The sequence below is a fragment of the Nelusetta ayraudi genome, unplaced genomic scaffold, assembly GCF_046127955.1.
Source record: "Nelusetta ayraudi isolate G7.1 ecotype Tasmania unplaced genomic scaffold, CSIRO-AGI_Nayr_v1 ptg000034l, whole genome shotgun sequence".
NCBI lineage: Eukaryota > Metazoa > Chordata > Actinopteri > Tetraodontiformes > Monacanthidae > Nelusetta > Nelusetta ayraudi.
In genome coordinates, this window is record NW_027466084.1 from 6,533,314 (window position 1) to 6,556,511 (window position 23,198).

The 23,198-nt window shown below is 43.9% G+C and overlaps 2 protein-coding genes across 2 annotated transcripts in view; one reads left to right on the top strand and one right to left on the bottom strand.

Moving 5' to 3' along the window:
- Window positions 1-23,198, bottom strand: part of LOC142892483 (NACHT, LRR and PYD domains-containing protein 12-like) — a 380,988-nt gene that overhangs the window by 26,400 nt on the left and 331,390 nt on the right. The gene's annotated exons all lie outside the window — the stretch shown is intronic.
- On the top strand, window positions 2,532-5,933 carry LOC142892519 (protein NLRC3-like). Its single transcript, XM_076032732.1, has 3 exons — window positions 2,532-2,820; window positions 3,556-3,740; window positions 4,006-5,933. The coding sequence occupies exons 1-3, from the start codon at window positions 2,687-2,689 to the stop codon at window positions 5,931-5,933; spliced, it is 2,247 nt and encodes a 748-aa protein (XP_075888847.1). The 5' UTR covers window positions 2,532-2,686.

The following is a 23,198-nucleotide window of genomic DNA, read 5'->3' on the forward strand; positions in this document are numbered from 1 at the left end:
GTGCCACTGATCCCTCCGGCCCTTGACCTTTGACCCTGAGAGAGAGAGATTATTTCAAGTCGAGGCTTTTTAAGGTCAAAGGTGATCAGAGCAATGATACTTCAGCATCAAAGCTTCTCTACAATAAATGCAGCATCCTGAATGCTGCTCATTGAGATGTGTGTGTGTGTGTGTGTGTGTGTGTGTGTGGCCAGCTGCAGTGTTACTGCAGCTTGCAGTCATTTGCAGCCATTTTGAAGCAGTGGCTCCAGTGCTTGGATGTTTCCCACAAGCTTCATTTGTCCATCACTGCTTTGTCCTGCAGTGTGTTCTGCTCCTTGTGCAGTTTCTGCCACTGTTTTCCTGCCACTGCTTCTGACACAATGTTTGCTGCCCTTGTCTTTTGATGGAGTGAGCAGCTCCTTGAGGACCAGACCATCTTCACCTCTTGCACTCCAACTGCTCCTGGGAGCCACAGCCACACTGGATGCACCCTGGCAGAGAGAGAGGGGCGTGGCTGCACTTCAGCTCAACACAGCGTCATGTGATTTCAGGTAAGTGGGAGCAGAAACACTGATCAGAGAATCTAAGAATCAGAAAATATCCCAAGAGCACCTCAAAGTCCAAGTGCTTCTCCGTCTGGCTGCATGTTGGCTGGAGGCAGCAGCAGCAGCAGCAGCAGGAGTCCTCCTCTCTGTTCACAGAGGGTCGCTCTAGGTGGACACAGGTTGCTTCTTTCACTCCTCTCTCAAACCATCTGTCTTCTGTGTCTAAAATCTGGACCTTTGAGTCTTGGAAGGAGCGGCCTTTGTCCCGGAAATACAGATGAACCGCTGACTCAACAGAGCTGTTGATGACAACACCTGCTTGATCATCAACACCTGATGTTGAAAAATCAACACCTTGCTATTGGTCGGTCCCATCAGCCTTGGCCCCGCCCACACCTTCACTGGTAATCTGATTGGATGTTGGTTCTGGGATTGGATGGAATCTTGGAAACGGGTTGAAAAGGGAAAGAAGGATTCTGAAATGGGATTAGATGATGTAATCCAATCCTAATTTTAATCTGGATCAAAGCTTCAGTTTGTGTTGTTTAAAACATTTCAGTAGGATGTGGATAACTTTGATCCAAAAAGAACTGTATTTACCATGATCCCAACTGGGGGTGGGATTTCAAGGTGAATTTCAGGAAGGAAATGAGCAAAACTTTAACATTGGTCAAATAACCAATTTGTATCATTTTAGCAGAGGCCCTTCAGGCAGGCAGGCAGCAGTCATTCAGAGTTGGAGCATTTCTATCTGGCTGTACCCCAGAGAAACAATGGAAGGCCTCAGATGACTGGAGTATTGATTTGAGAATCCACGTATTGGACGGATCAATATTTTAGTCCTGATCTGCTCAATAGTGTCATTTCCCATCATGCCCCTCTCACCAGTCAAGCCGTCCCGCTGCCAATACTGGTAAAGACACGACATATAAATTTAAATATTGAAGTTTCACATAAAGTATCCAGTTTTTAACGTAGGATTTTACTTATTTGATCATCCAACAGCATTGTTAGATGGCGAACCAATGGCTTGGTACTATAAAAACGTCACTTCCGGGGTTGGCCAGCCGGAGGGAACAGTGGTGACGCAACGAGGAAATACACTGAAGGCTAGACCGTCCCCAGTGGTTACCGGGGAGGCGGGGTTTGGTCCGTCCTTCTAGGCTGGGTCCTCGAAGAACGCTTCCTTCAGACGGAGGACACTTGGACTGAAGGGTGCACACCCTGAATTGAGACACAGCACATATGTGACGGAGAGTCTGCTTCTCATCAGCAGTGAATCCATCATCTTCACTCAACAGCAGTGAATGTCTCTGATGATGCGTTCAAGGACTGAAGTGTGAGTGCTGACTTCTGCCGTCTCTTCTTCTCTCCTCACATGGAAGTGATGTGTTCACGTTGAGGGAGAATCACTTGGTCCTGAGGATGGGGGGAGGGCTCTTCCAGAGTGCAGCCAGTAGGGGGCATTAGAGGCTCGGCCTCCTTGTTGTCCTCAGGAGCTGACAGGAAGTGTCACATCCCTCAACAAGTGTCCAGTCCCATCACGTCAGGGAGAAACAGGTGCAGCTCTTCAAAGAGGAAATCATATTTTTCTCACCGTCATCATGGACTGCCAACAAGTGATGGCAACTGTAGTTCTGGAAAGAGCCGCCAGGGGGCGCCCTCGAGTCAAAACTACCTTCTACTGCAGACTTTACAGAGAAATGAACACATGCTGAAAAAATAACACATTGATTAACAGGCAGATATTTCAGACAGGTCACTCTATAATATGTCAATAAGAAACACAATGTGTTCAAATGTGGCCTTGAACTTTCAAACCTTCCTATGACGCGTCGGTCCTCGCAGCTCCCAGTTCTGCCACTGAGGGGCGCTGTTTGACCAGTTTTTGCTTGTTTGGTTTTGTTTGTAGCCACAATGCAAGCATCAGTTGTATCATACTGGGGAGTTGATCTTTCTGCCTGGCAACAAGACATTGTTGCTGCTGCTGCTGCTGCTGCAGCAGGTGAGTCCTGACTGACTGAATAACTCATTCAGTGTGACGCTAGTCAACAATGTGACTTCAGTCTGGTTGATTTCTTCCTGTTCTCTCGCTCCCAAGTGGAAGTCAGAGTGTTCTGAGCTCACTGCCTCACTTCCTGTTTGACCTCCAGCTCAAGATGAGTGTTCGAGTGGAGGAAGAGGAGGTCGGAGCAGCAGCGTCTCCAGGGTCCAGTGGGGTGTCTCTGAAGAGCGACAGGTCCATGGAACTACCTGCAAACTTCAGTAATGAACCTGGAGCCTCTGGAAGACAGTAAGAACACTAATGTCCTTGTTTCTCAGTCTAATTCTAGTTTGATTTGACAGTGATAAATTCCTCAGAAGGTGAAAAGGTGTCAGATGTTGTGGTCAGTGGTCAAGAGAAGAGAATCTTTGACATGGTCACATTCATCAAGTTGAAATGCAGCAAAGCCTTTCTGAGACTGAACTTTATGCAGTGGCAGGAATGTTTGATGGTCTGTCATAAAGTGCAGCTCAACTCCACTGAGATGAATTTCAATCCAAAGTTCAGTGCAATGTGACTCCACTGTCTCTGTCTGCTGAGAAACAAAGGGCCAGTTCCACAGAGCCACTGCTCAACCAGAGCCCACCAGGTGTCAACCACACCAGATAGAAAATATACGTTTGATAGATGAATATGTCATCTAATAATATATTAGATGATGTGACAAGACCAGCCTAGAAAACAGCTACAAATCCATGACGGGCGCAACGTGGTGGCTAAAAGACGGCGTCATTAACGGCTGCGCTCCATTCTTTGTGGGTCAAATTCTTTGATTGTGAAGCTGCATGAAGGGATTGAATTTAGAAAAGAGAGCAAAAGACAAGAAGTGATTTGTGAAGAGCCCACTAGGAGGCCAGCAGGCTGTCAGTTAGTGTTGATGTAGACAATGATTCCATCCAACGAATGATGGAGTCAGAAAAACAGCTGACAAGTGATGGACACCAACAACTGATCCACTCACTCAAAGCCAAAGTGTCTCCACAGGAAGACGGAGGGGAGTCATGGTGGTGAGAAGCAGCAGCTGAAGGAGCTTCTACAGCGGCAGCAGCAGCAGCAGCAGCAGCAGCAGCAGCAGCAGCAGCAGCAGCAGCAGCAGGCCAGGATGAGCTGGACGTCCTCGTTATACAGAAGGTTCATTGGCTCATTCTGGGACCGGTCTGCTCCATCAGGTGAGTCCTCGTGTCTTCAGTGTGGAGCAGCACTGCAACCTGCCAGTCACAGCCAGACTGATCACAGTAAGACTGTCCACCGGCACCTCCTTCACTTCTCCCTCTGAGATCACGTCAGGACCTCCAGTGAGAAGATTCACTGAGAGACGTTGAGAGCAAACAGTCACACAGCAGCTTCACCACAGCAGCTGAAAAGTTGTGGAGAGAAAATGATGCTCACACTGTCACACTGATGTTTTCTTCTCCAACCTTTTCTCTGCTCCAGAGGCTGATGATGGTCTGCAGGAGCTTCTACAGCAGCAGAAGATCAGTCTGGAGAGGAGATGTGAACGTGCGACTGAAGGTGAAGAAGCAGGAAGTCAAACCCTCCTCAACAGCATCTACACTGAGCTCTACATCACTGAGGGACTGAGTGAGGAGGTCAACAGAGAGCATGAGGTCAGGCAGCTGGAGACCAACAAGACCAAGAAGACCACAGAGACCAAGAAGACCACAGAGACAAAGAAGACCAAGAAGACCAAGAAGACCAAGAGGACCACCAAGACCTCTGAGACCATGGAGACCAAGAAGACCAAGAAGAGCCTCCACGACCGTCCAATCAGTTGCAGCCAGATCTTTGAAGCCTCACCTGAGCAGCAGGGACTTAGAGTCAGAGTGGTGCTGACCAACGGCGTCGCTGGGGTTGGAAAAACCTTCTCAGTGCAGAAGTTCACTCTGGACTGGGCCCAGGGCCTGGAGAACCAGGACCTTCATCTGGTGCTTCCTCTCTCATTCAGGGAGCTCAACTTGGTCAAAGAGCAGCACTACAGTCTTCTGGAGCTTCTCCATGTTTTCCATCCAACGTTAGAGAAGCTCACAGCAGAGCAGCTGCATGTCTGCAAACTTCTCTTCATCTTGGACGGCCTGGATGAAAGCAGACTGGCTCTGGACTTTGAGAAGAACCAGGTGGTGACTGACGTCACTCAGAAGAAGTCAGTCAGCGTCCTGCTAACAAACCTGATCAGAGGAGATCTGCTTCCCTCGGCTCTGCTGTGGATAACTTCCAGACCTGCAGCAGCCAATCAGATCCCTCCGTCATGTGTGGACAGGCTGACAGAAGTACGAGGCTTCACCGATGACCAGACGGAGGAGTATTTCAGGAGGAGGTTCAGAGATAGAGGAGATGTGTCCAGCAGGATCATTTCCCACATCAAGGCCTCCAGGAGCCTCATCATCATGTGTGAGATCCCGGTCTTCTGCTGGATCACTGCCACAGTTCTGGAGAGCATGTTGAGCTCAGAGCAGAGAGGAGAGCTGCCCAAGACCCTGACTGACATGTACTCACACTTCCTGCTGGTCCAGACCAAGAGGAAGCAGCACAAGTATGGAGGAGGTCCACAGGAGCTGACGGAGGCTGACAGGGAGCTTCTTCTGAAGCTGGGCCAGCTGGCATTTGAACATCTGGAGAGTGGAAACATCATGTTCTACAGTGAAGACCTGGAGAAGTGTGGTCTCAGTGTGACTGACGCCTCTTTGTACTCAGGAGTTTGTACAGAGATCTTCAGAAGAGAGAGTGTGATCTTCCACAAAACCGTCTACTGCTTCGTTCATCTGAGCATCCAGGAGTTTCTGGCTGCAGTCTTCAGCTTCCACTGTCACACCAACTGGAAGAGGACAGAAGATGGTCACTCTGGAGAATCCCTGGATGAGTTCCTTCAGAAGATGATGAAGAAATCCCTGCAGAGTCCAAACGGTCACCTGGACTTGTTTGTTCGCTTTCTCCATGGACTCAGTCTGGAATCCAACCATAGACTCTTAGGAGGCCTGCTGGGTCTCACTGACAATCATACAGGAACCTTACAGAAGGTCATCAACAACCTGAAGGAGATGAACACTGGTGATGTTTCTCCTGACAGAAGCATCAACATATTCCACTGTCTGCTGGAGGTGAAGGATCAGTCAGTGCATCAGGAGGTCCAAGAGTTCCTGCAGTCAGAGAACAGATCAGAGAAGGAACTCTCAGCCATCCAGTGTTCAGCTCTGGCCTACATGCTGCAGATGTCAGAGGAGGTTATGGAGGAGTTGGACCCCAGCAAGTACAACACAACCTGGGAGGGAAGATTGAGACTGATTCCAGCTGTGAGGAACTGCAGGAATTTTGTTTTTATTTTGTTGAGTTGCACTTCTCTTTTTTTCCTTTTTGATTTTGTCTGACTAATTATTCCAGCTAATCTTATGGACTGGATAGGAAAGGCAAGAATCAGCTTGGGCTTCAGCCTGCTGCTTTTTCCTTCACACAGTTGTTATGTTTTTGTTGTTGTGAGTCTTTATAATGTGCACATTTGTTTTGGAAGCTTCTTTTTCATTGTTGTCAGTTGATTGCACAAGATTGATTGAATTTACACTGTCAACCAAAATCAACTCTTCAATCATTCATGATGAAGATGATGGTGATGGTGGTGATGATGATGATGATGATGATGATGATGATGATGATGATGATGGAGGTGATGATGATGTTGATGATGATGATGATGATGATGATGATGATGAGGATGATGATGAGGATGATGATGAGGATGATGGAGGTGGTGATGATGATGGTGGTGATGATGATGATGGTGATGAAGATGATGATGGTGATAATGATGAAGATGATGATGATGATGGTGGTGGTGATGATGATGATGATGATGATGATGATGATGAAGATGATGGTGATGAAGATTATGATGATGGTAATGATGATTATGGTGGTGATGATGATGGTAATGATGATGATGATGATGATGATGATGATGATGATGGAAGCAGCAACTTCTCATTCTGCTCTCCTTCATTCAGTGTTCAACTCTCAGATCTTCACTGTGCAGTGGTGTATTCAGCTCTGCAGTCCAGCCCCTCCCACCTCACACTGCTGGACCTGAGCTGGACAATCCTGAAGGATCCTGGAGTGAAGCTGCTCTGTGCTGGACTGCAGAGTCCAAACTGCAGACTGGAAGTTCTCAGGTCAGTTCCTGCTTTCTACTGGTAGACAGTGTGTGTCAGCAGATGACAACTGGTGTGTAACGCTGCTCAGTGTGAAGACTTTGAAGCAGATATTAAAGACTCATCTAGACAAAGTGGATGTTGTTGATATTTTCATGTCAACAATCTGCAGCCAGAAAAGACTTTGGATGGTGGAAGAAAGTGTGGAAAATGTCTCCAGTCACTTGAGAGCTCAATGGAAGTTGTTGATTGGTGATGAAGGTCACATGACTGAGCAGAAGATCCTGTGAAGAAATATTAGAGGCAGATTAATAGTGCAGCAGTATTTCTTCATCTTGTCCTTTGAATGTGTTTGACTTGTAATGAGACTCTGATGACTGAAAACAGCCACAAGCACACAAAGGACTCACTGATTATTTTCCATATTCACTGCTGATTGGCTGCACACTGACTGACACACTGCTGTTGTTATTGTGTTGACAACACACTGGCACAATGACTCCTTTGAGGGAATGACTCAGTGATCCCAACAGCCGCACATCTGGATCATCAACAGGGAGGAATGACTCTGAATATGACATTTACACCATGGAAGAAATCAAATATTCATTCTTTATTCAGGTTGGAGAGGTGAGTGACAACCAGCTGCAGGATTCAGGAGTGAAGGAGCTGAGTGGTTTTCTGCAGAGTCCAGAATGTAAACTGGAGACTCTGAGGTCAGTTCACCCTCTTCACTCTACAACTTCTATCACTCTTGTTATTGTTGTCATGATTTTCACTTCACTGCTGTTGGAAATTCAATTTGCAGTCACTGGTTTGTGTTTGAAATGAGTGAAACTGGGTTTAAAGGTCCAGTGTGTTAAATACTGCAATCTAATGGTCAGATTTCAGATTGCAGCGCTCACTCACTCACCCTCTCTCCCTCCCTCTCTGTTTCTGTCGTTTCAGATTCTGAAGTCCACATTTCACTTTGATGTTCAGAGTGATGACACCCTGGAAAAACTCTCCATCATTATAAACTCTCCATCATTTATTCTACATTCAGGTTGGAGAGCTGCAGGTTGTCAGAGCTCAGCTGTGATTGGCTGCTCTCAGCTCTGAAGTCTGAAGTTTGCCATGCATCCAATATAAAAATACACATCCCATAGAAAGATGAAGACACATCAAAGAGTAACATGAGCTTGTTTTTGTGACAGTGGACGGTCCTGTCACTATGCCTCCAATTGATCATGCGCCCTGGCTGCTTGGCCAAGGGAAGATCCCTTTGGCTGAATGCTTGGTGCGCATGACTATGACCTGGGAGTCTGGGCTTCCAAGCTCGCGAGCTTTGAAAGTTCGAGAGTCTGGAGACTCATGGAGATGGCAGCTCGATAGAACGGCTCCCGAAAGAACCGAAGAAATCACAGACCTACCCCCATCCAGTTGAGTAATATAATTTCCACATACCACGGTAAACGTACAGAGGGGGTAAGACGACAAACGAAGCCCCTGCTTCTATATAACAATCGGCAAGAGAAAGGAAGTAGTTACAGCTAACTCCGTGAAGCCACGGGCTAACGAAGAAGCGAGGACGAGATGGCTTGCTTAGAAGTGTTACTAGAAGAACTGAGAGGTTTCCGTCAGGAAAACAACAAACAACTGAAGTCTATCAAGGAGGAAATTAATAAAACGAATGCAAGAATCAGCGAAGTGGAGGAGCGGGTGGAGAAAAATGAAGAGAGGACTCTAAACACGGAGGAAGTGTTAACCGGGCTGCTAAAGTTACACGTGAAGCTGGAAGAAAAGCTAACGGACCTGGACAGTCGATCTCGTCGGGAAAATGTCAGGATCTACGGTGTTCCGGAGGGGTCCGAGAAGGACTCGGAGTCGATGACTACATTTGTGGAGACCTTACTGAAAGAGGGGCTCGGTCTGGTCGAGAACGCGGCAGACGTGCGGATAGAAAGAGCACATCGGGCGCTGGGACCGCAACCCCCGAAGAATGTATCACCACGTTCAATACTTGTGAGGTTTTCGAGCTTCAAAATGAAAGAGTCTGTACTGCGCAAGGCTTGGCAACAAAAGGGACTATTTTGTCGTGAAAAGCGAATAAATCTCGACCACGACTACCCACCAGCCATTCTCAGAAAACAACGAGAGTATACGGAGGTTCGTAGGGCTCTGAAGGAGAACGGGGTCTCGTTCCAGACCCTTTTTCCGGCGAGATTGCGAGTGAGATATGAAGAAGGGCCCAGAACCTACGACAACATAGAGGAGGCTACGGAGGACATGGTCAAAAGAGGTTACAAAGTGAAAGTCATCAGTTCACCTGATTCCCTGAAGGAGCAGATCGAGCGGCTGACCTGGACTAGGACAGGAGGGAGAAGAGAGAAAGGCGCCTCCAGCTCTTCAAGAGAAGTCAACTACAAAGAGAGGCTCCGGGCATTTAGGAGAACATCACCACCAGCTCCTTGAGAACTGAAGGATACCACGTTTTTCCTCTTGAGGTACACTTCTCAGATAGAAATTTCTACATAGGCTAAGTTAAAGATGATAGTTTCACAAAAAGGTTCGTCAGGGTCCATCCGGAACTGTGCTGCTGCCACCTGAAGGGCCCTCACCAATAGATTTGGGAGGACATTCCCTTCCGGGCTGTCACCAAGAAGCTCAACAGGGTCTAGGTTATGGACCCCTGTTTGGAAGCCGAGCTTGTTTTGTTTTGTTTTTTGTTTTTTTGTTTTTTCATTGTGCAGTGAGTATGTATGTTCTTGCTTTATCTGTTCATGTTCTTTTAGTTCTAGTGGGCTTGAGGGGGCTCTCCAATGTGATTGGTGAAATGGAAGACATCACTTAAATGGAAAGAAAACAACTGAAGGTGGTTTCATTCAATATAAATGGTATGCATAATCCGATAAAAAGATGGAAGATTTTATCTAAATTAAAGAAAGAAAAGGTCCAAATAGCTTTTCTGCAGGAAACCCACCTAGACGATTCCGAACATGCCAAGTTGAATAAGATGGGATATAAATATGTGTATTTTTCTTCCCATGCTTCGGGGAGGCGAAGAGGGGTGGCAACTTTAATATCAAGTACCCTGCACTATGAACATATTGCAGAACATAAAGACAAGGAAGGCAGATTTGTTTTGACTACAGGGAAAATTGATGGCGTCCTGATAACTCTTATTAATGTTTATGCTCCACCTGGTAGCGACTGGACCTTCTATAGACACATATTTGAAATGACAGTAACAAAAAGTCAAGGGGTATTGATATATGCCGGGGACTTTAATGTTAGATTAAACCCGAATTTGGATTCGTCTAATGGAAAATCTAATACACAAACTATCAGTAAAAGAATCAGAAATATGTTAGAAGAAACTGGATTGGTGGATGTATGGAGAGTTAAAAATCTATGTCGTCAGGATTACACGCATTACTCCCCTCCATACAAAGTATACTCACGCATAGATTATTTTTTCATGCTCAAAGATGATATTCACAGTCCAATTTATATGTCTTTTTTTCTGACTAAGAAAAACAGATTCACTCTCTGGAGGTTTAACACAAACTTGCTGAAAAATAAAATTATTAAAAATAATTTGAAAGATGAAATTAAAAGATACTTGGATGAAAACGACAATGAAGAGGTGGGGCCAATTATACTCTGGGACGCGTTAAAGTCGGTGATCAGGGGTAAAATAATAGCGATCTCCTCAAACGAAAAGAAAATGAGATTACAAAAACAATACAAACTGGAGGAGGAGTTAAGGAAACTCCAACAGGAGCATTCTAAAACCTTCCGGGAGGTAACAAATATTAAAATCAAGGAAGTGAAAAGAGAATTGGATGAGTTAAACACACTAGAGATACAAAAGAAACTTCTCCTTACAAGACAAAAATATTTTGAAGGGGGGTAGAAATCGCTCAAGCTCTTAGCATTTAAATTACGAAAACAACAGTCAGATAGAACTATTTATAAAATACGAAACACAAATACAAATGCTGTTGAGACAGGACTGGGAAATATTCATAAATGTTTTAAAAACTTTTATCAGACCTTATATTCCCAACCCAAATTAAACAACGATCATCAGATAGACATCTTTCTTTCCCACCTGACTCTCCCTACAGTCACGAGTGAACAAAATAAAAAATTAATATCGGAGATAACCGACGAAGAACTACGAGCAGTTATTGGAAAGTTAAAAGGAGGAAAATCCCCAGGAATGGATGGTTTTACCTCCGAGTGGTATAAAGAAATGCAAGATCAGTTAATCCCTACTTTATTGAGAGCGTTTAACTGCGTTTTGAAAGAGAAAATAATCCCTCCTTCATGGAGAGACGCAATAATATCAGTAATTCCTAAGGAGGGGAAGGATAAATTGGATTGTGGTAACTACCGTCCAGTGAGTTAAATATTGATTATAAATTATTTACTGCCATATTTTCACAGAGGCTTGAAAAAATTTTACCCGACATAATACATAAGGACCAGACGGGTTTTATCAAACACAGAATGACTCAGGACAACATCAGAAAAACATTTCACATCTTGAATCACGTAGAACAAAACAAAATAGAAACTGCAATGCTGAGTTTGGACGCAGAAAAGGCATTTGACTCGGTCAGATGGTCATTTCTGTATAAAGTGTTGCATAAATTTGGATTCCACCAGTCCTTAATTGATGTATTGGCGGCATTGTACGAGAAACCATCAGCTAAGATAAAAATTAACGGAGATCTATCGGAATCATTTATTTTGGAAAGAGGTACGAGGCAGGGGTGTTGTATTTCACCTCTCCTCTTCGCCCTTTTTATAGAGCCTTTGAGCCAATGGATAAGGCAGAGGCCTGACATAACAGGAGTTGCGATGGCCTCGGGTGAACAAAAGCTATCCCTGTTCGCTGATGATTTAATACTAACTATAACAAATCCAACTAAAACTATACCCATATTAATGGAGATGATTGCGGAATATGGTTCATTGTCGGGTTACAAGATTAATATCAACAAGACTCAGGTTTTAACACTGAATTATGTCCCTCCAAACAAAATTAAGAGTTTGTATAGATGGAATTGGGAGGCGGATTCCATAAAATATTTGGGGTTTTTCTAACAAAAGAATTTTCCAGGACTTTCGATGCCAACTATGGCCCCCTAACATCAAGACTAAAAATAGACATACAGAGATGGAATGTGATCCCTTTTTTCAATTTACACTCCAGAGTTGAGTCAGTCCACGCTTGTTATATCTATTTCAGTGCTTACCTATCTTGATTCCGGAGAAACAATTTACAGAATGGGACAGATTAATATCACAATATATCTGGCAAGGGAAAAAGGCCAGAATAAGGTACAGAACACTGCAGTTGAAGAAAGAGAAAGGGGGGTTGGGTCTTCCCAACCTACAGGAATATTATCTTGCAGCTCAACTGAAACCATTAATCTATCTATGCTGTCCACAATACAATGCAGGATGGAAAGACATAGAGAGTTCCTCAGTGGAAGGTGTACCTCTCTTATCGATGTTGATGGACAAAGAACTACAAGATGATTTGATGATACCGCATGACTCGATGTTATACACAATTCTAAACTCTTGGAGAAGAATAGTGAAAATTTGCCATTTAGGTAACCAGATCAAAATGTTCAAGTGGTGCGCTTTTGACTCGGCTTTTAAACCAAACAAGAATGACGGGAGATTCAAGGGATGGATCTCAAAAGGATTAACCACCTATTATACATTTATCAAGAGGGGGGTGTTTCAGAGTTTTGAAGAACTTCAAAGGTCAAATGGGTTGGAGAAGGATGACTTCTTCAGATATCTGCAGGTTAGGTCTTACTATAATCATAATCTACAAGAAACTTGGGAAACAGCTGGACCAGGATTCTTAGAAGTGCTTTTGTCATTGTTGAAATCAGGTTCCTGTACTAAAGTTGTCTCCAAGTTATACAATGGTATTCAGCTGTTCAAACAAGTTGACACAGACTACATAAGGAAGTGGGATCAACTGTGCATGCACTTAAATAACATTTTTGTTGAGAAAATTCCTTGTAAATGTGAAGTCCTGTACTTAGGAGACATCTCATGGGATAACTGGAATTTGTCAGATAAAAAACTCATGGCAATGCTTCTGGCAGCAAGCAAAAAAACTATCACGAGAAAATGGTTGAGGACTGAAGCACCTACAATTGATGAATGGATTGATATTGTTCGGAATATTTACATTAAAGGTCAAAGAGACTCCTTTTTCAGGATATGGACAAAATGGACGGAATATATAAAAGCTGTAATTTCTGTAAATTGAATTTGACTGCTCTGTAAAATCATTGTCATGATACACACTGCTAGACTGGTTCATGAGATGATACACATTTTACTGTTTTTTTTTTTTTTTTTTTTTTTTTCTTTCTTTCTTTTTTATGTTAAAAGGAATGGAGTATTATTAGCAATTATATTTTCATATCCACACTTGATGTGGACTTTATATTGTACGCAAGAGAAATGTCTGTACACTTGCTTCTCCAAATAAACAATAAATTACAAAAAAAAAGAAAGTTCGAGAGTCTGAATCCCCGTCCCAGGCGCAAATCCTCATGGAGGCTTATGAGGAGGTCAAAGATGGCCAATCCGTTAATCCCAGCTCCATAACCGGGGTCTATGGAAGGAAGCCGCGTGCATGGCGCACTGATCCAGGATAGCTTTCACCTGGCTTGATGAATCTGTGTCTTCTCATCCTGGATGGCTTTTAGTGCAACCCATGAAGCCTGGACACACGTGTTGTGGATTGGTTGAACGCTGAAGGCTTAGTGACTCATCTTGGATGACGCAATCCTACTTTGGTGCAAGGGGGCCCAGACACCAACATCATCAAGAGCCAGTAATGGACTCCACAGTGCAGCACTCGTTCGCTCACCCTCCCTCTCCCATTTTATTCTGTAGAGTCAGATTCTGAAGTCCACATTTCACTTTGATTTTCAGAGTGATGACACCCTGGAAAAACTCTCCATCATTATAAACTCTCCATCATTTATTCTACATTCAGGCTGGAGAGGTGCAGGTTGTCAGAGCTCAGCTGTGATTGGCTGCTCTCAGCTCTGAAGTCCAACCCCTCCCACCTCAGACACCTGGACCTGAGTGACAACCAGCTGCAGGATTCAGGAGTGAAGGAGCTGAGTGGTTTTCTGCAGAGTCCAGACTGTAAACTGGAGACTCTGAGGTCAGTTCACCCTCTTCACTTTACAACTTCTATCACTCTTGTTATTGTTGTCATGATTTTCACTTCACTGCTGTTGGAAATTCAATTTCCAGTCACTGGTTTGTGTTTGAAATGAGTGAAACTGGGTTTGAAGGTCCAGTATGTAAAATTCTGCCATCCAGTGCCATCAGATTGCAGTGCTTACTTGCTGACGCTCCCTCTCCCCTTCTTGCCAGTGAACTACGGTAGCCTTCCAGCATCATAAAGGATGTGGTTGACAGCAAAGGTGTCTAGTTCTCTGTATAATGATAAAGTTCCATCAACACAAATATTACAACCATCTATTAGCATCACAATCAGTCATAGTCACAGCAGACAGTCCAGTGCTAGCATGATTTTCAGCTAGCGCTAGCATTAGCCACCTGTATGAGCACTTAGATACTGTAGATAGATCCAGCTGGACTCAGCAGAAGGTCAAGGGTCAATGCAGGTTCTATCATCTCAGTCAGTTCAGTATTGATGAGCAAGATGCAGAAAAGATTCCACTGCATTTCAGTCACTTAATAACTATTTGTTCTCAGCACTTGCTTTATTAGAGGATTCAAGCCTCCAACCATCAATATGAAACTGTCTCTCAAACTCATCTTCCCAACCAGCCGCCTACAAACATGGCGGTGCAAGATGGCCACGAACTTTGACCTTCTGTCTGTTTCTAGAAAGAAGCATTCTAATGGCAGGAAAAGCAGAGGACTTTTATTTTCTACTAATCAAAGACTTCAAACTATATTGACGGTTGTATATGAAGCTTTCAGCAATAAATCTGCACTGATTTTACACACTGAACCTTTGAGGCAAAATGAATCAATGAATTCCAACATTGTTAACAGCTGATCAGTGGTCACATGACTAAACAGGTTGATATAAAATATTTTATTGTGGTGATTCATTATTTCAGTATTATTGTTGTGCTTCTGATTGGTTTAATGGACATTACAGTGTTATAGACATTCATATTTTTAATTTCATATAGTGATGAAAACTCCACTCACTCCATCATTTATTCTCTATTCAGGTTGGAGTTGTGCAGTTTGTCAGAGCTCAGCTATGATTGGCTGCTCTCAGCTCTGAAGTCCAACCCCTCCCACCTCAGACTCCTGGACCTGAGTTGAAACCAGCTGCAGGATTCAGGAGTGAAGGTGCTGAGTGGTTTTCTGCAGAGTCCAGACTGTAAACTGGAGGTTCTGAGGTCAGTACTGGTTTGGAACCAGTGGATGATGGTTTCAGCACCAAACACAGTTCATCACACATGTTGAATAAACATTGAACTGAAGGTTGATTCATATCAAAATGACATCCAGAAATATGAAAACTTCATTCTGTTCATCAGTGGTCATGTGACCAAACATCATTTCAACACACATTAGTTTTGGACTGAGGATTTAATTTCAAGGTGACATTTTCTGTAGTGTCAGATTCTGAAGTCGACATTTCACTTTGATTTTCAGAGTGATGACACCCTGGAAAAACTCTCCATCATTATAAACTCTCCATCATTTATTCTCTATTCAGGTTGATTGACTGCAGTTTGTCAGAGGTCAGTTGTGATTGGCTGCTCTCAGCTCTGAAGTCCAACCCCTCCCACCTCAGAGAGCTGGACCTGAGGTTGAACAACCTGAAGGCTTCATCAGTGAAGCCACTGATGGATCTTGTCCACAGCAGAGACTATCAACTGGAGAGTGTGAGGTCAGTACTGGTTTGGAACCATTGGATGATGGTTCCAGCACCAAAGCCAGTTGATCCCACAGCAGAGGTCCAGTGTTCCCAGTCACAGTGTGAGAGGAGGATGGTGACGTCCAGCTGCTCCTCATTCATCCAACATCTGCTGCCAAACTGCTTCTTCTCTCAGTTCACCACCCAATTATTGATCAGTTCATCTCCATCAGGCCTCAGTATCAGTCCAACACTCCATGGTCACATGACCTTCACATGTTCCACACTTGACATGTGACTGAGAGTCTGCTTCTTCTCACCAGTCACTCCACCATCTCCATCAACAGTCAGCGTCTCTGTGATGATGCGTTCAAGGACCCTGAGTCCTGACTCCTGCTGTCTCTTCTTCTCTCTACAGGTGGAGGTGAGGGAGGATGAGGAGGAGACTGAAGAGGAGCGCTCCATCTAGTGGTGGCTGACAGAACTACAACAAGTGGAGCCAAACAGCAAGCTGTGTGTCACGACTAGTGATGGTGAGGTGAAGCCTCATGAGGCATTGAGCCAACTGGTTCGAAGCTTCATGTGCACACGAAACCACCTACTGGCCAAATGTACAATCACAGGCAAGCTGTGTCTGAACCACGCGTGATGCATTGAATATTTGTGTCTGTTATGTCTGTTGGGAATGACTATGAATTGCAAAAAATGAATGACCAAATAATTTCTGTACATAAATTATATATATATATATATATATATATATATATATATATATATATATATATATATATGTTTTGTTTTTCTCACTTATTTATGATTATTTTTATGGGTACTGATGCCAGTGGTTATGGGGATGCTCCAAACAAATTTTGTTGTTAACTTTGTTCAACAATGACAATAAATAAATAACTTGACTTGATAACTATGTGTATGATACATTTTTTGAATGTATTCTGTTTGTGCAATTTTTTTCTGAAAATGGCATGGGTGTAATCAGGCAGATGACAGTGAAAGTGATTGTGGGACTTGGAAAAGGGCATAGATCAGGGGTGCTCACACTTTTTCAACATGCAAGCTACTTTTAAAATGAGCAAGTCAAAAAGATCCACCTCCTATAAAACAGGAAAACATATTCATTCAGAAATATATTTGTAGTCCAATGATAAAGAATTAAATGGGTCAACATGTTCCCATGTGCATTTATGCTCATCATTGCACAGAAAACTCATGGTTTAAAATTGTTTAGGTTATATCTGCCTATGTTTGATTTTATCAATAAAAGTGTGTTTAAGTTAAGATGTTTTGCTGTATATTTTTGTGTTTTCCAGCGCATAGGTTAGGGATAATTGGTGTGCGTGTGTGTGTGACGCAGACGTTTTGCCAGCAGCATCTCCCAGGATCTCCGGCGCGTCTGCAGTGCGTGCGCACTTTGAAGCGCATTTTCCGAGCGAGGCGTCTCCATCAGTTTACGCCAGGATTGCAAGCTCACGCGACAACCCCGTTAGTTTTGCGTGTAAAACAACAGCAAAACTCTTTTTCCTGTCCCTGTCTGGTCTTTATTTGATCTGAATAGTGCCGAAGCCGATACGTCACATTTACGTTTCACTGTAAAGCACAGCACATTTAAGAACAAAATCCAGCACATCGTACATTATGACCAAAATCAACCAGATCCACCGTGTTTTCTAATCCTGCCTGAACGATTCTACCTGCTGTAATTGACACGGATCTCTCTCTCTCTCTCTCTCTCTCACACTCACTTTCTCTCTCCCTCTCTCTCTCCATGCGATAGACCCAAACTCCCTTCGCAATTGACCAGTAGATCGCGATGGACGTAATGGGCACCCCTGGCATAGATGCTTGTGTAACATGGACATTGATGTACAGGACAGGGGGCTCCATCCTATCACCTCTCCTCTCCTCACTCTCTCCCTAAGCTCTCAAAACTATCTCCAAAATAAACGCTATCTAGTCTCAAACACTCCAAACTATAAATGCTATCAAAAATCTAGTAATCCAAACTCTCTCCAAATCTCAGTTGACTGCAACTCTCCTACAATAACCCCCATTTTGAATGGAGCCTGAGGGGTCTATATAAACCGTTAAAATATGAATTGCAGATATACATATATATATATATATATATATATATATATATATATATATATATATATATATATATATATATATATATATATATAAAATATAATAAAATATATATAATAAAAAAAGGGGTGGGCTGCCATTTTCTTTGTCCCCTCTTTTCTCCTGTTTATTAAGTATGTAGGGAGGTTAGCCTTTCTGTATTTGGGTTCTCTTTCTTTCTTTAGTTAGTTCTTAAGGCAAGGTATTTGGAGTTTGGTTTATTATTTTGGCCTGGGCCCACCCTGAAGCCTTTGCTGCCCACCGGTTAAGTTGTTTTGTTTATTTCATTTACTGATTCATAAATGTTTTTGTTGAAAACCGCCAACTGCCGTGAGAAATTAATGAGGCTTGGGAGTGGGGGAAGGTGTCCCGCACGTTGCGTCTCGGTCCCCCTAGACGGGACGTAACACAGAGTTTTCACCGTGACAGCAGGTTGAGCTCCTACCGTTTTACAAGTGATGGCGTCACGTTAGCCTGTTCCATCCCTGCTAAATTCTTTAAAGAACTACCGTTAGTAAACTTTTAAATTATAATACACTCTACACTAATTGTAATTTCCTGCCCGTGGTTCTATATTGCAACAGTTGACGGCTCATATCAGCAGATAAGCAGCAACAATCTGGGCATTGCGGGTGATTCATAAATATGTCATTTCTTATTAATTAGCCCATAAGTGTTGTACACCAGTGTGACACCAAATGCTTGTTGCTGACAGCAGTGAAGAAATGACACTCTAGTGGTTCTGCACATTAGTATAAATAGAGTGATTCTCTATCATTACATCACAGGACAGCGGCACTCTGACAGATTCCATGAACCTGGACACTGATGATCCAGACTCCGGTCCAGATGACACAACAGGCCACAGTGGAAACGGGTCAGAACATGGACTGGCTGCTGAAAGGATCCAGGTAGGTGGTGCTGTCATCCCAAGTTGTGTGGTGTGGAGGATCGGGGCCAAAGTTCCAGATGCTCACAGATGTGACTGTGGATTCAGGAGGAGTGTTTGAAGGCTGGACTCCCAACAGTGATTGGCTGCTGAGGACCTCTCAATCACAATCAGGTTTTTTAGTGGCTGTGAGATTGAAAGTGAGATTGCATTGTCCAGGTAGGAGGACAGCAGTCAGCCATGTTTCACCTCCAATCAACACGCAGTGGTTCACATGAAGGTCCAAGAGGCCTACAGACCTACACTGAGTCTGGAAGTGGCAGTACAGTTGGATCATTGTCTTTGTTGTGTTGTTTGGTCATTGTGATCCAATGTAATGTGAGAGAAGGACGAGTGCAGTTATATTGGAGTGAGTTATTTAGAGTGTAATAGAAGTTATAATGCAGAGTCTGTTTTTATGAAATGTTCTATCACCTGGCAACCATCCATCCATCCATCCATCCATCCATCCATCTTCTACTGCCGTATCTGGAGTCAGGTCTCGGGGGCAGCAGCCTCAGCAGAGACCCCCAGACTTCCCTGGACCCAGTCACCTCCTCCAGCTCCTCCAGTGGGACCCCAAGGCTTCCCAGTCCAACCCAGAGACCTGGTCCCTCCAGCAGGGTCTCCTCCTGGTGGGACATGCCTGGAACACCTCCCCAGGGAGGCGTCCTAAACAAGACCCCGAGATGCTGGAACTCCTCCCCCTGAGGCAGGGCCTCCCCACCGACCCAGAGAGGGCAAACCACCTCATATCCAGCATTGATTTATCTGTTGGTGATTAATTATAATGTATCATTTATTTTATTTAAATTATATTTGAACTGAATTGGATTTGTTTGTAAAATTGAGATTTATTTTCATTGATTCATGTGGTTTATGTTGAGACCGAGTGGAGAAGTGGGTATGGCCTACAGAAGGTTTGAGTACACAAGTTATTCAGATATGGAGAATCCCCATGGCAGGACTTCAGGAGATATATAATCAAAGTGTTAAAGCAGCAGAAATGAAACGTCAGTTGAGGTCAAGGTCACACAGGTCAGAGGTTGTGATGGCTTTTATTGTCAGAGTATTGAATCATTGAAATATAATGTTTGAGCTAGTAACAAAGTTAGGATGATATAACATAATCACATAAAATAAATGATCTGGTTTCCTTCTGATTCATTGACGTCCTTCTGAAATCTCCACACAAACATCTGGCAAGCATCAAAACCATGAATTATTTTGAGGGAAACTACTTTTGTCTTACTTATAATTCAATTATGATTTGAGTTCCCATCACAGGTGTTGTGAATCACTTTATCTTTTCCACATGATTTCCTCATTTAAGATCATGAAGCAGAAATAAAGTCTCTTGAAAAGTATTTTTCACCTCCAAAATGAAGATGTTATAGAAGTCTGAAGTGAGAGCAGAGCAGTGTGTTGTTGATGTGTGGAACCTTCATGCTGAGATGTTCCAGCCGTGGATGATGAGAGCAGAAGCAGTGGTTGTGTTGCTGCTGCCTTCACTGAGCAGCTGCTCCAAGTCCTGCTTCTTCCACTGAGGATTCAGCTCCACCAGTGGCTTCTGGGACGTCTCTCCCAGTAACCACAGCAGCTTGTAGGGAGAAGCAGTCCGCCAGCCACCAGGCTGCACTGGGGTCAAAGGTCGTGACACACCCACACAGTGTTGGTGTGCAGCTTGCTGTTTGGCTCCACTGGTTGTAGTTCTGTCAGCCACCAGTAGATGGAGCTCTCCTCTTCACTCTCCTCATCCTCACCACCACCTGCAAAGATAAGAAGAGACAGCAGGAGTCAGGACTCACGGTCCTTGAACGCATCATCACAGAGACGTTGACTGTTGATGGAGATGATGGAGTGACTGGTGAGAAGAAGCAGACTCTCAGTCACATGTCAAGTGTAGAACATCAGAAGGTCATGTGACCATGGAGTGTTGGACTGATACTGAGGCCTGATGAAGATGAACTGATCAATAATTGAGTGGTGAACTGAGAGAAGAAGCAGTTTGGCAGCAGATGTTGGATGAATGAGGAGCAGCTGGACGTCACCATCCTCCTCTCACACTGTGACTGGGAACACTGGACCTCTGCTGTGGGATCAACTGGCTTTGGTGCTGGAACCATCATCCAATGGTTCCAAACCAGTACTAACCTCACACTCTCCAGTTGATGGTCACTGCTGTAGACAAGATCCATCAGTGGCTTCACTGATGACTCCTTCAGGGGGTTCATATTCAGGTCCAGCTCTCTGAGGTGGGAGGGGTTGGACTTCAGAGCTGAGAGCAGCCAATCACAGCTGAGGTCTGACAAACTGCAGTCAATCAACCTGAATAGAGAATAAATGATGGAGAGTTTATAATGATGGAGAGTTTTTCCAGGGTGTCATCACTCTGAAAATCAAAGTGAAATGTCGACTTCAGAATCTGACACTGCAGAAAATGTCACCTTGAAATTAAATCCTCAGTCCAAAACTAATGTGTGTTGAAATGATGTTTGGTCACATGACCACTGATGACCTGTTTTTCCTTTTCCTTTTTCTTTTTTTTTTTTTTTTTTTTACTTCAAACATGAACAGAATGAAGTTTTCATATTCTGGATGTCATTTTGATATGAATCAACCTTCAGTTCAATGTTTATTCAACATGTGTGATGAACTGTGTTTGGTGCTGAAACCATCATCCACTGGTTCCAAACCAGTACTGACCTCAGAGTTTACAGTTTACAGTCTGGACTCTGCAGAAAACCACTCAGCTCCTTCACTGCTGAATCCTGCAGCTGGTTCCAACTCAGGTGCAGCTCTCTGAGGTGGGAGGGGTTGGACTTCAGAGCTGAGAGCAGCCAATCACAGCTGAGCTTTGACAACCTGCAATACTCCAACCTGAATAGAGAATAAATGATGGAGAGTTTATAATGATGGATGAGTTTTTCCAGGGTGTCATCACTCTGAAAATCAAAGTGAAATCGACTTCAGAATCTGACACTACAGAATAAAATGGGAGAGGGAGGGCGAGCGAACGAGTGCTGCACTGTGGAGTCCATTACTGGCTCTTGATGATGTTGCTGTCTGGGCCCCCTTGCACCAAAGTAGGATTGCGTCATCCAAGATGAGTCACTAAGCCTTCAGCGTTCAACCAATCCACGACACGTGTGTCCAGGCTTCATGGGTCGCACTAAAAGCCATCCAGGATGAGAAGACACGGATCCATCAAGCCAGGTGAAAGCTATCCTGGATCAGTGCGCAATGCTCGCGGCTTCCTTCCATAGACCCCCGTTATGGAGCTGGGATTGACGGATTGGCCATCTTTGACCTCCTCAGAAGCCTCCATGAGGATTTGCGCCTGGGACGGGGATTCAGACTCTCTACCGTCCAGTGTCACAACAACAACCTCATGTTACTCTTTGATGTGTCTTCATGTTTCTATAATAATAATAATAATAACAATAAACTTTATTCATATAGCACTGCTCATACACAACATGTGCAACCCACAGTGCTTAACAAAATAAAACAAAACAAAACAAAGAAAGGTAATAATAATAATAAGAAGAACAACAATCATAATAATAACAATGAGAAAAAATAAAAAGCTCCACTGCCCCTCCCCCAACCCCATACGGACCCACCCCTCCCCACCAACGCACACAGACAAACGCCCACCCCCATATTCACACAGACATTAGATAACACGGCTTGGCACTGAAGAATCTGATGAGGAAAGGCCACTATGGGGAGCCGTCCACACAAGGGGGCACCATGGCCTGCAGCGCCCCTATGGGCAGACCAGGCGTAGCTCCCACCGTGAAGGGCCCCCCATGAGGAAACACTGGCACTAAAAGTATAAAAGGGAGAATAATCATAATGAGAAATAAACCAAATACATAAGAATAAAGTGTGAAACAGTGGCATAAAAATGGGTAACCATTATAAAAGTATAAAAATCAATTGAAGGTAATAAAAGGCATAAAAATAGTAAAACGGCATAAAATTAGTGGAGTAAGAGAGAGAAGAGAAAAAAAGTCAGTTAAACGGCAGGTTAAAAAGGTACGTCTTGAGCCTCCCCTTAAAAATATCAACAGTCTCTGCGGCCCTGAGGCTCTCTGGCAGGCTGTTCCACCGAGTAGGGCCGTAATGGCTGAAAGCAGCCTCACCATGGGTTTTTTTTTGACTCGGGGAACAGTTAACAGGCCAGTGCCAGAAGACCTAGGATATGATGAAAGCAGGTCAGTTAGATAAGATGGGCCAAGACCGTTGAGACATTTAAAAACTAATAAGAGAACCTTAAAATCAATCCTGAAGCGGACGGGGAGCCAAAGCAGCGACTTTAAAAGCGGTGTAATGTGTTCCCTTCCTCTGGTCCTAGTCAGCACACGTGCGACTGAGTTTTGTAGTATTTGTAGACTGTAAACACTCTTTTTGGGAAGACCAGAGAGCAGGGCATTGCAATAATCTAGTCTACAAGAAATAAAAGCATGCATTAGCACCTCCGTGTTGGCCTGAGAGAGGAACGGGCGGATTCTGGCTATTT

Excerpts from the sequence above, each read along its gene's own strand:
- LOC142892519 (XM_076032732.1), top strand. The coding sequence starts at position 2,687 with ATGAGTGTTCGAGTGGAGGAAGAGGAGGTCGGAGCAGCAGCGTCTCCA. Across the intron at positions 2,821-3,555 it reads CCTGGAGCCTCTGGAAGACA|GAAGACGGAGGGGAGTCATG; the intron begins GTAAGAACACTA and ends GTGTCTCCACAG. Across the intron at positions 3,741-4,005 it reads GGACCGGTCTGCTCCATCAG|AGGCTGATGATGGTCTGCAG; the intron begins GTGAGTCCTCGT and ends TCTCTGCTCCAG.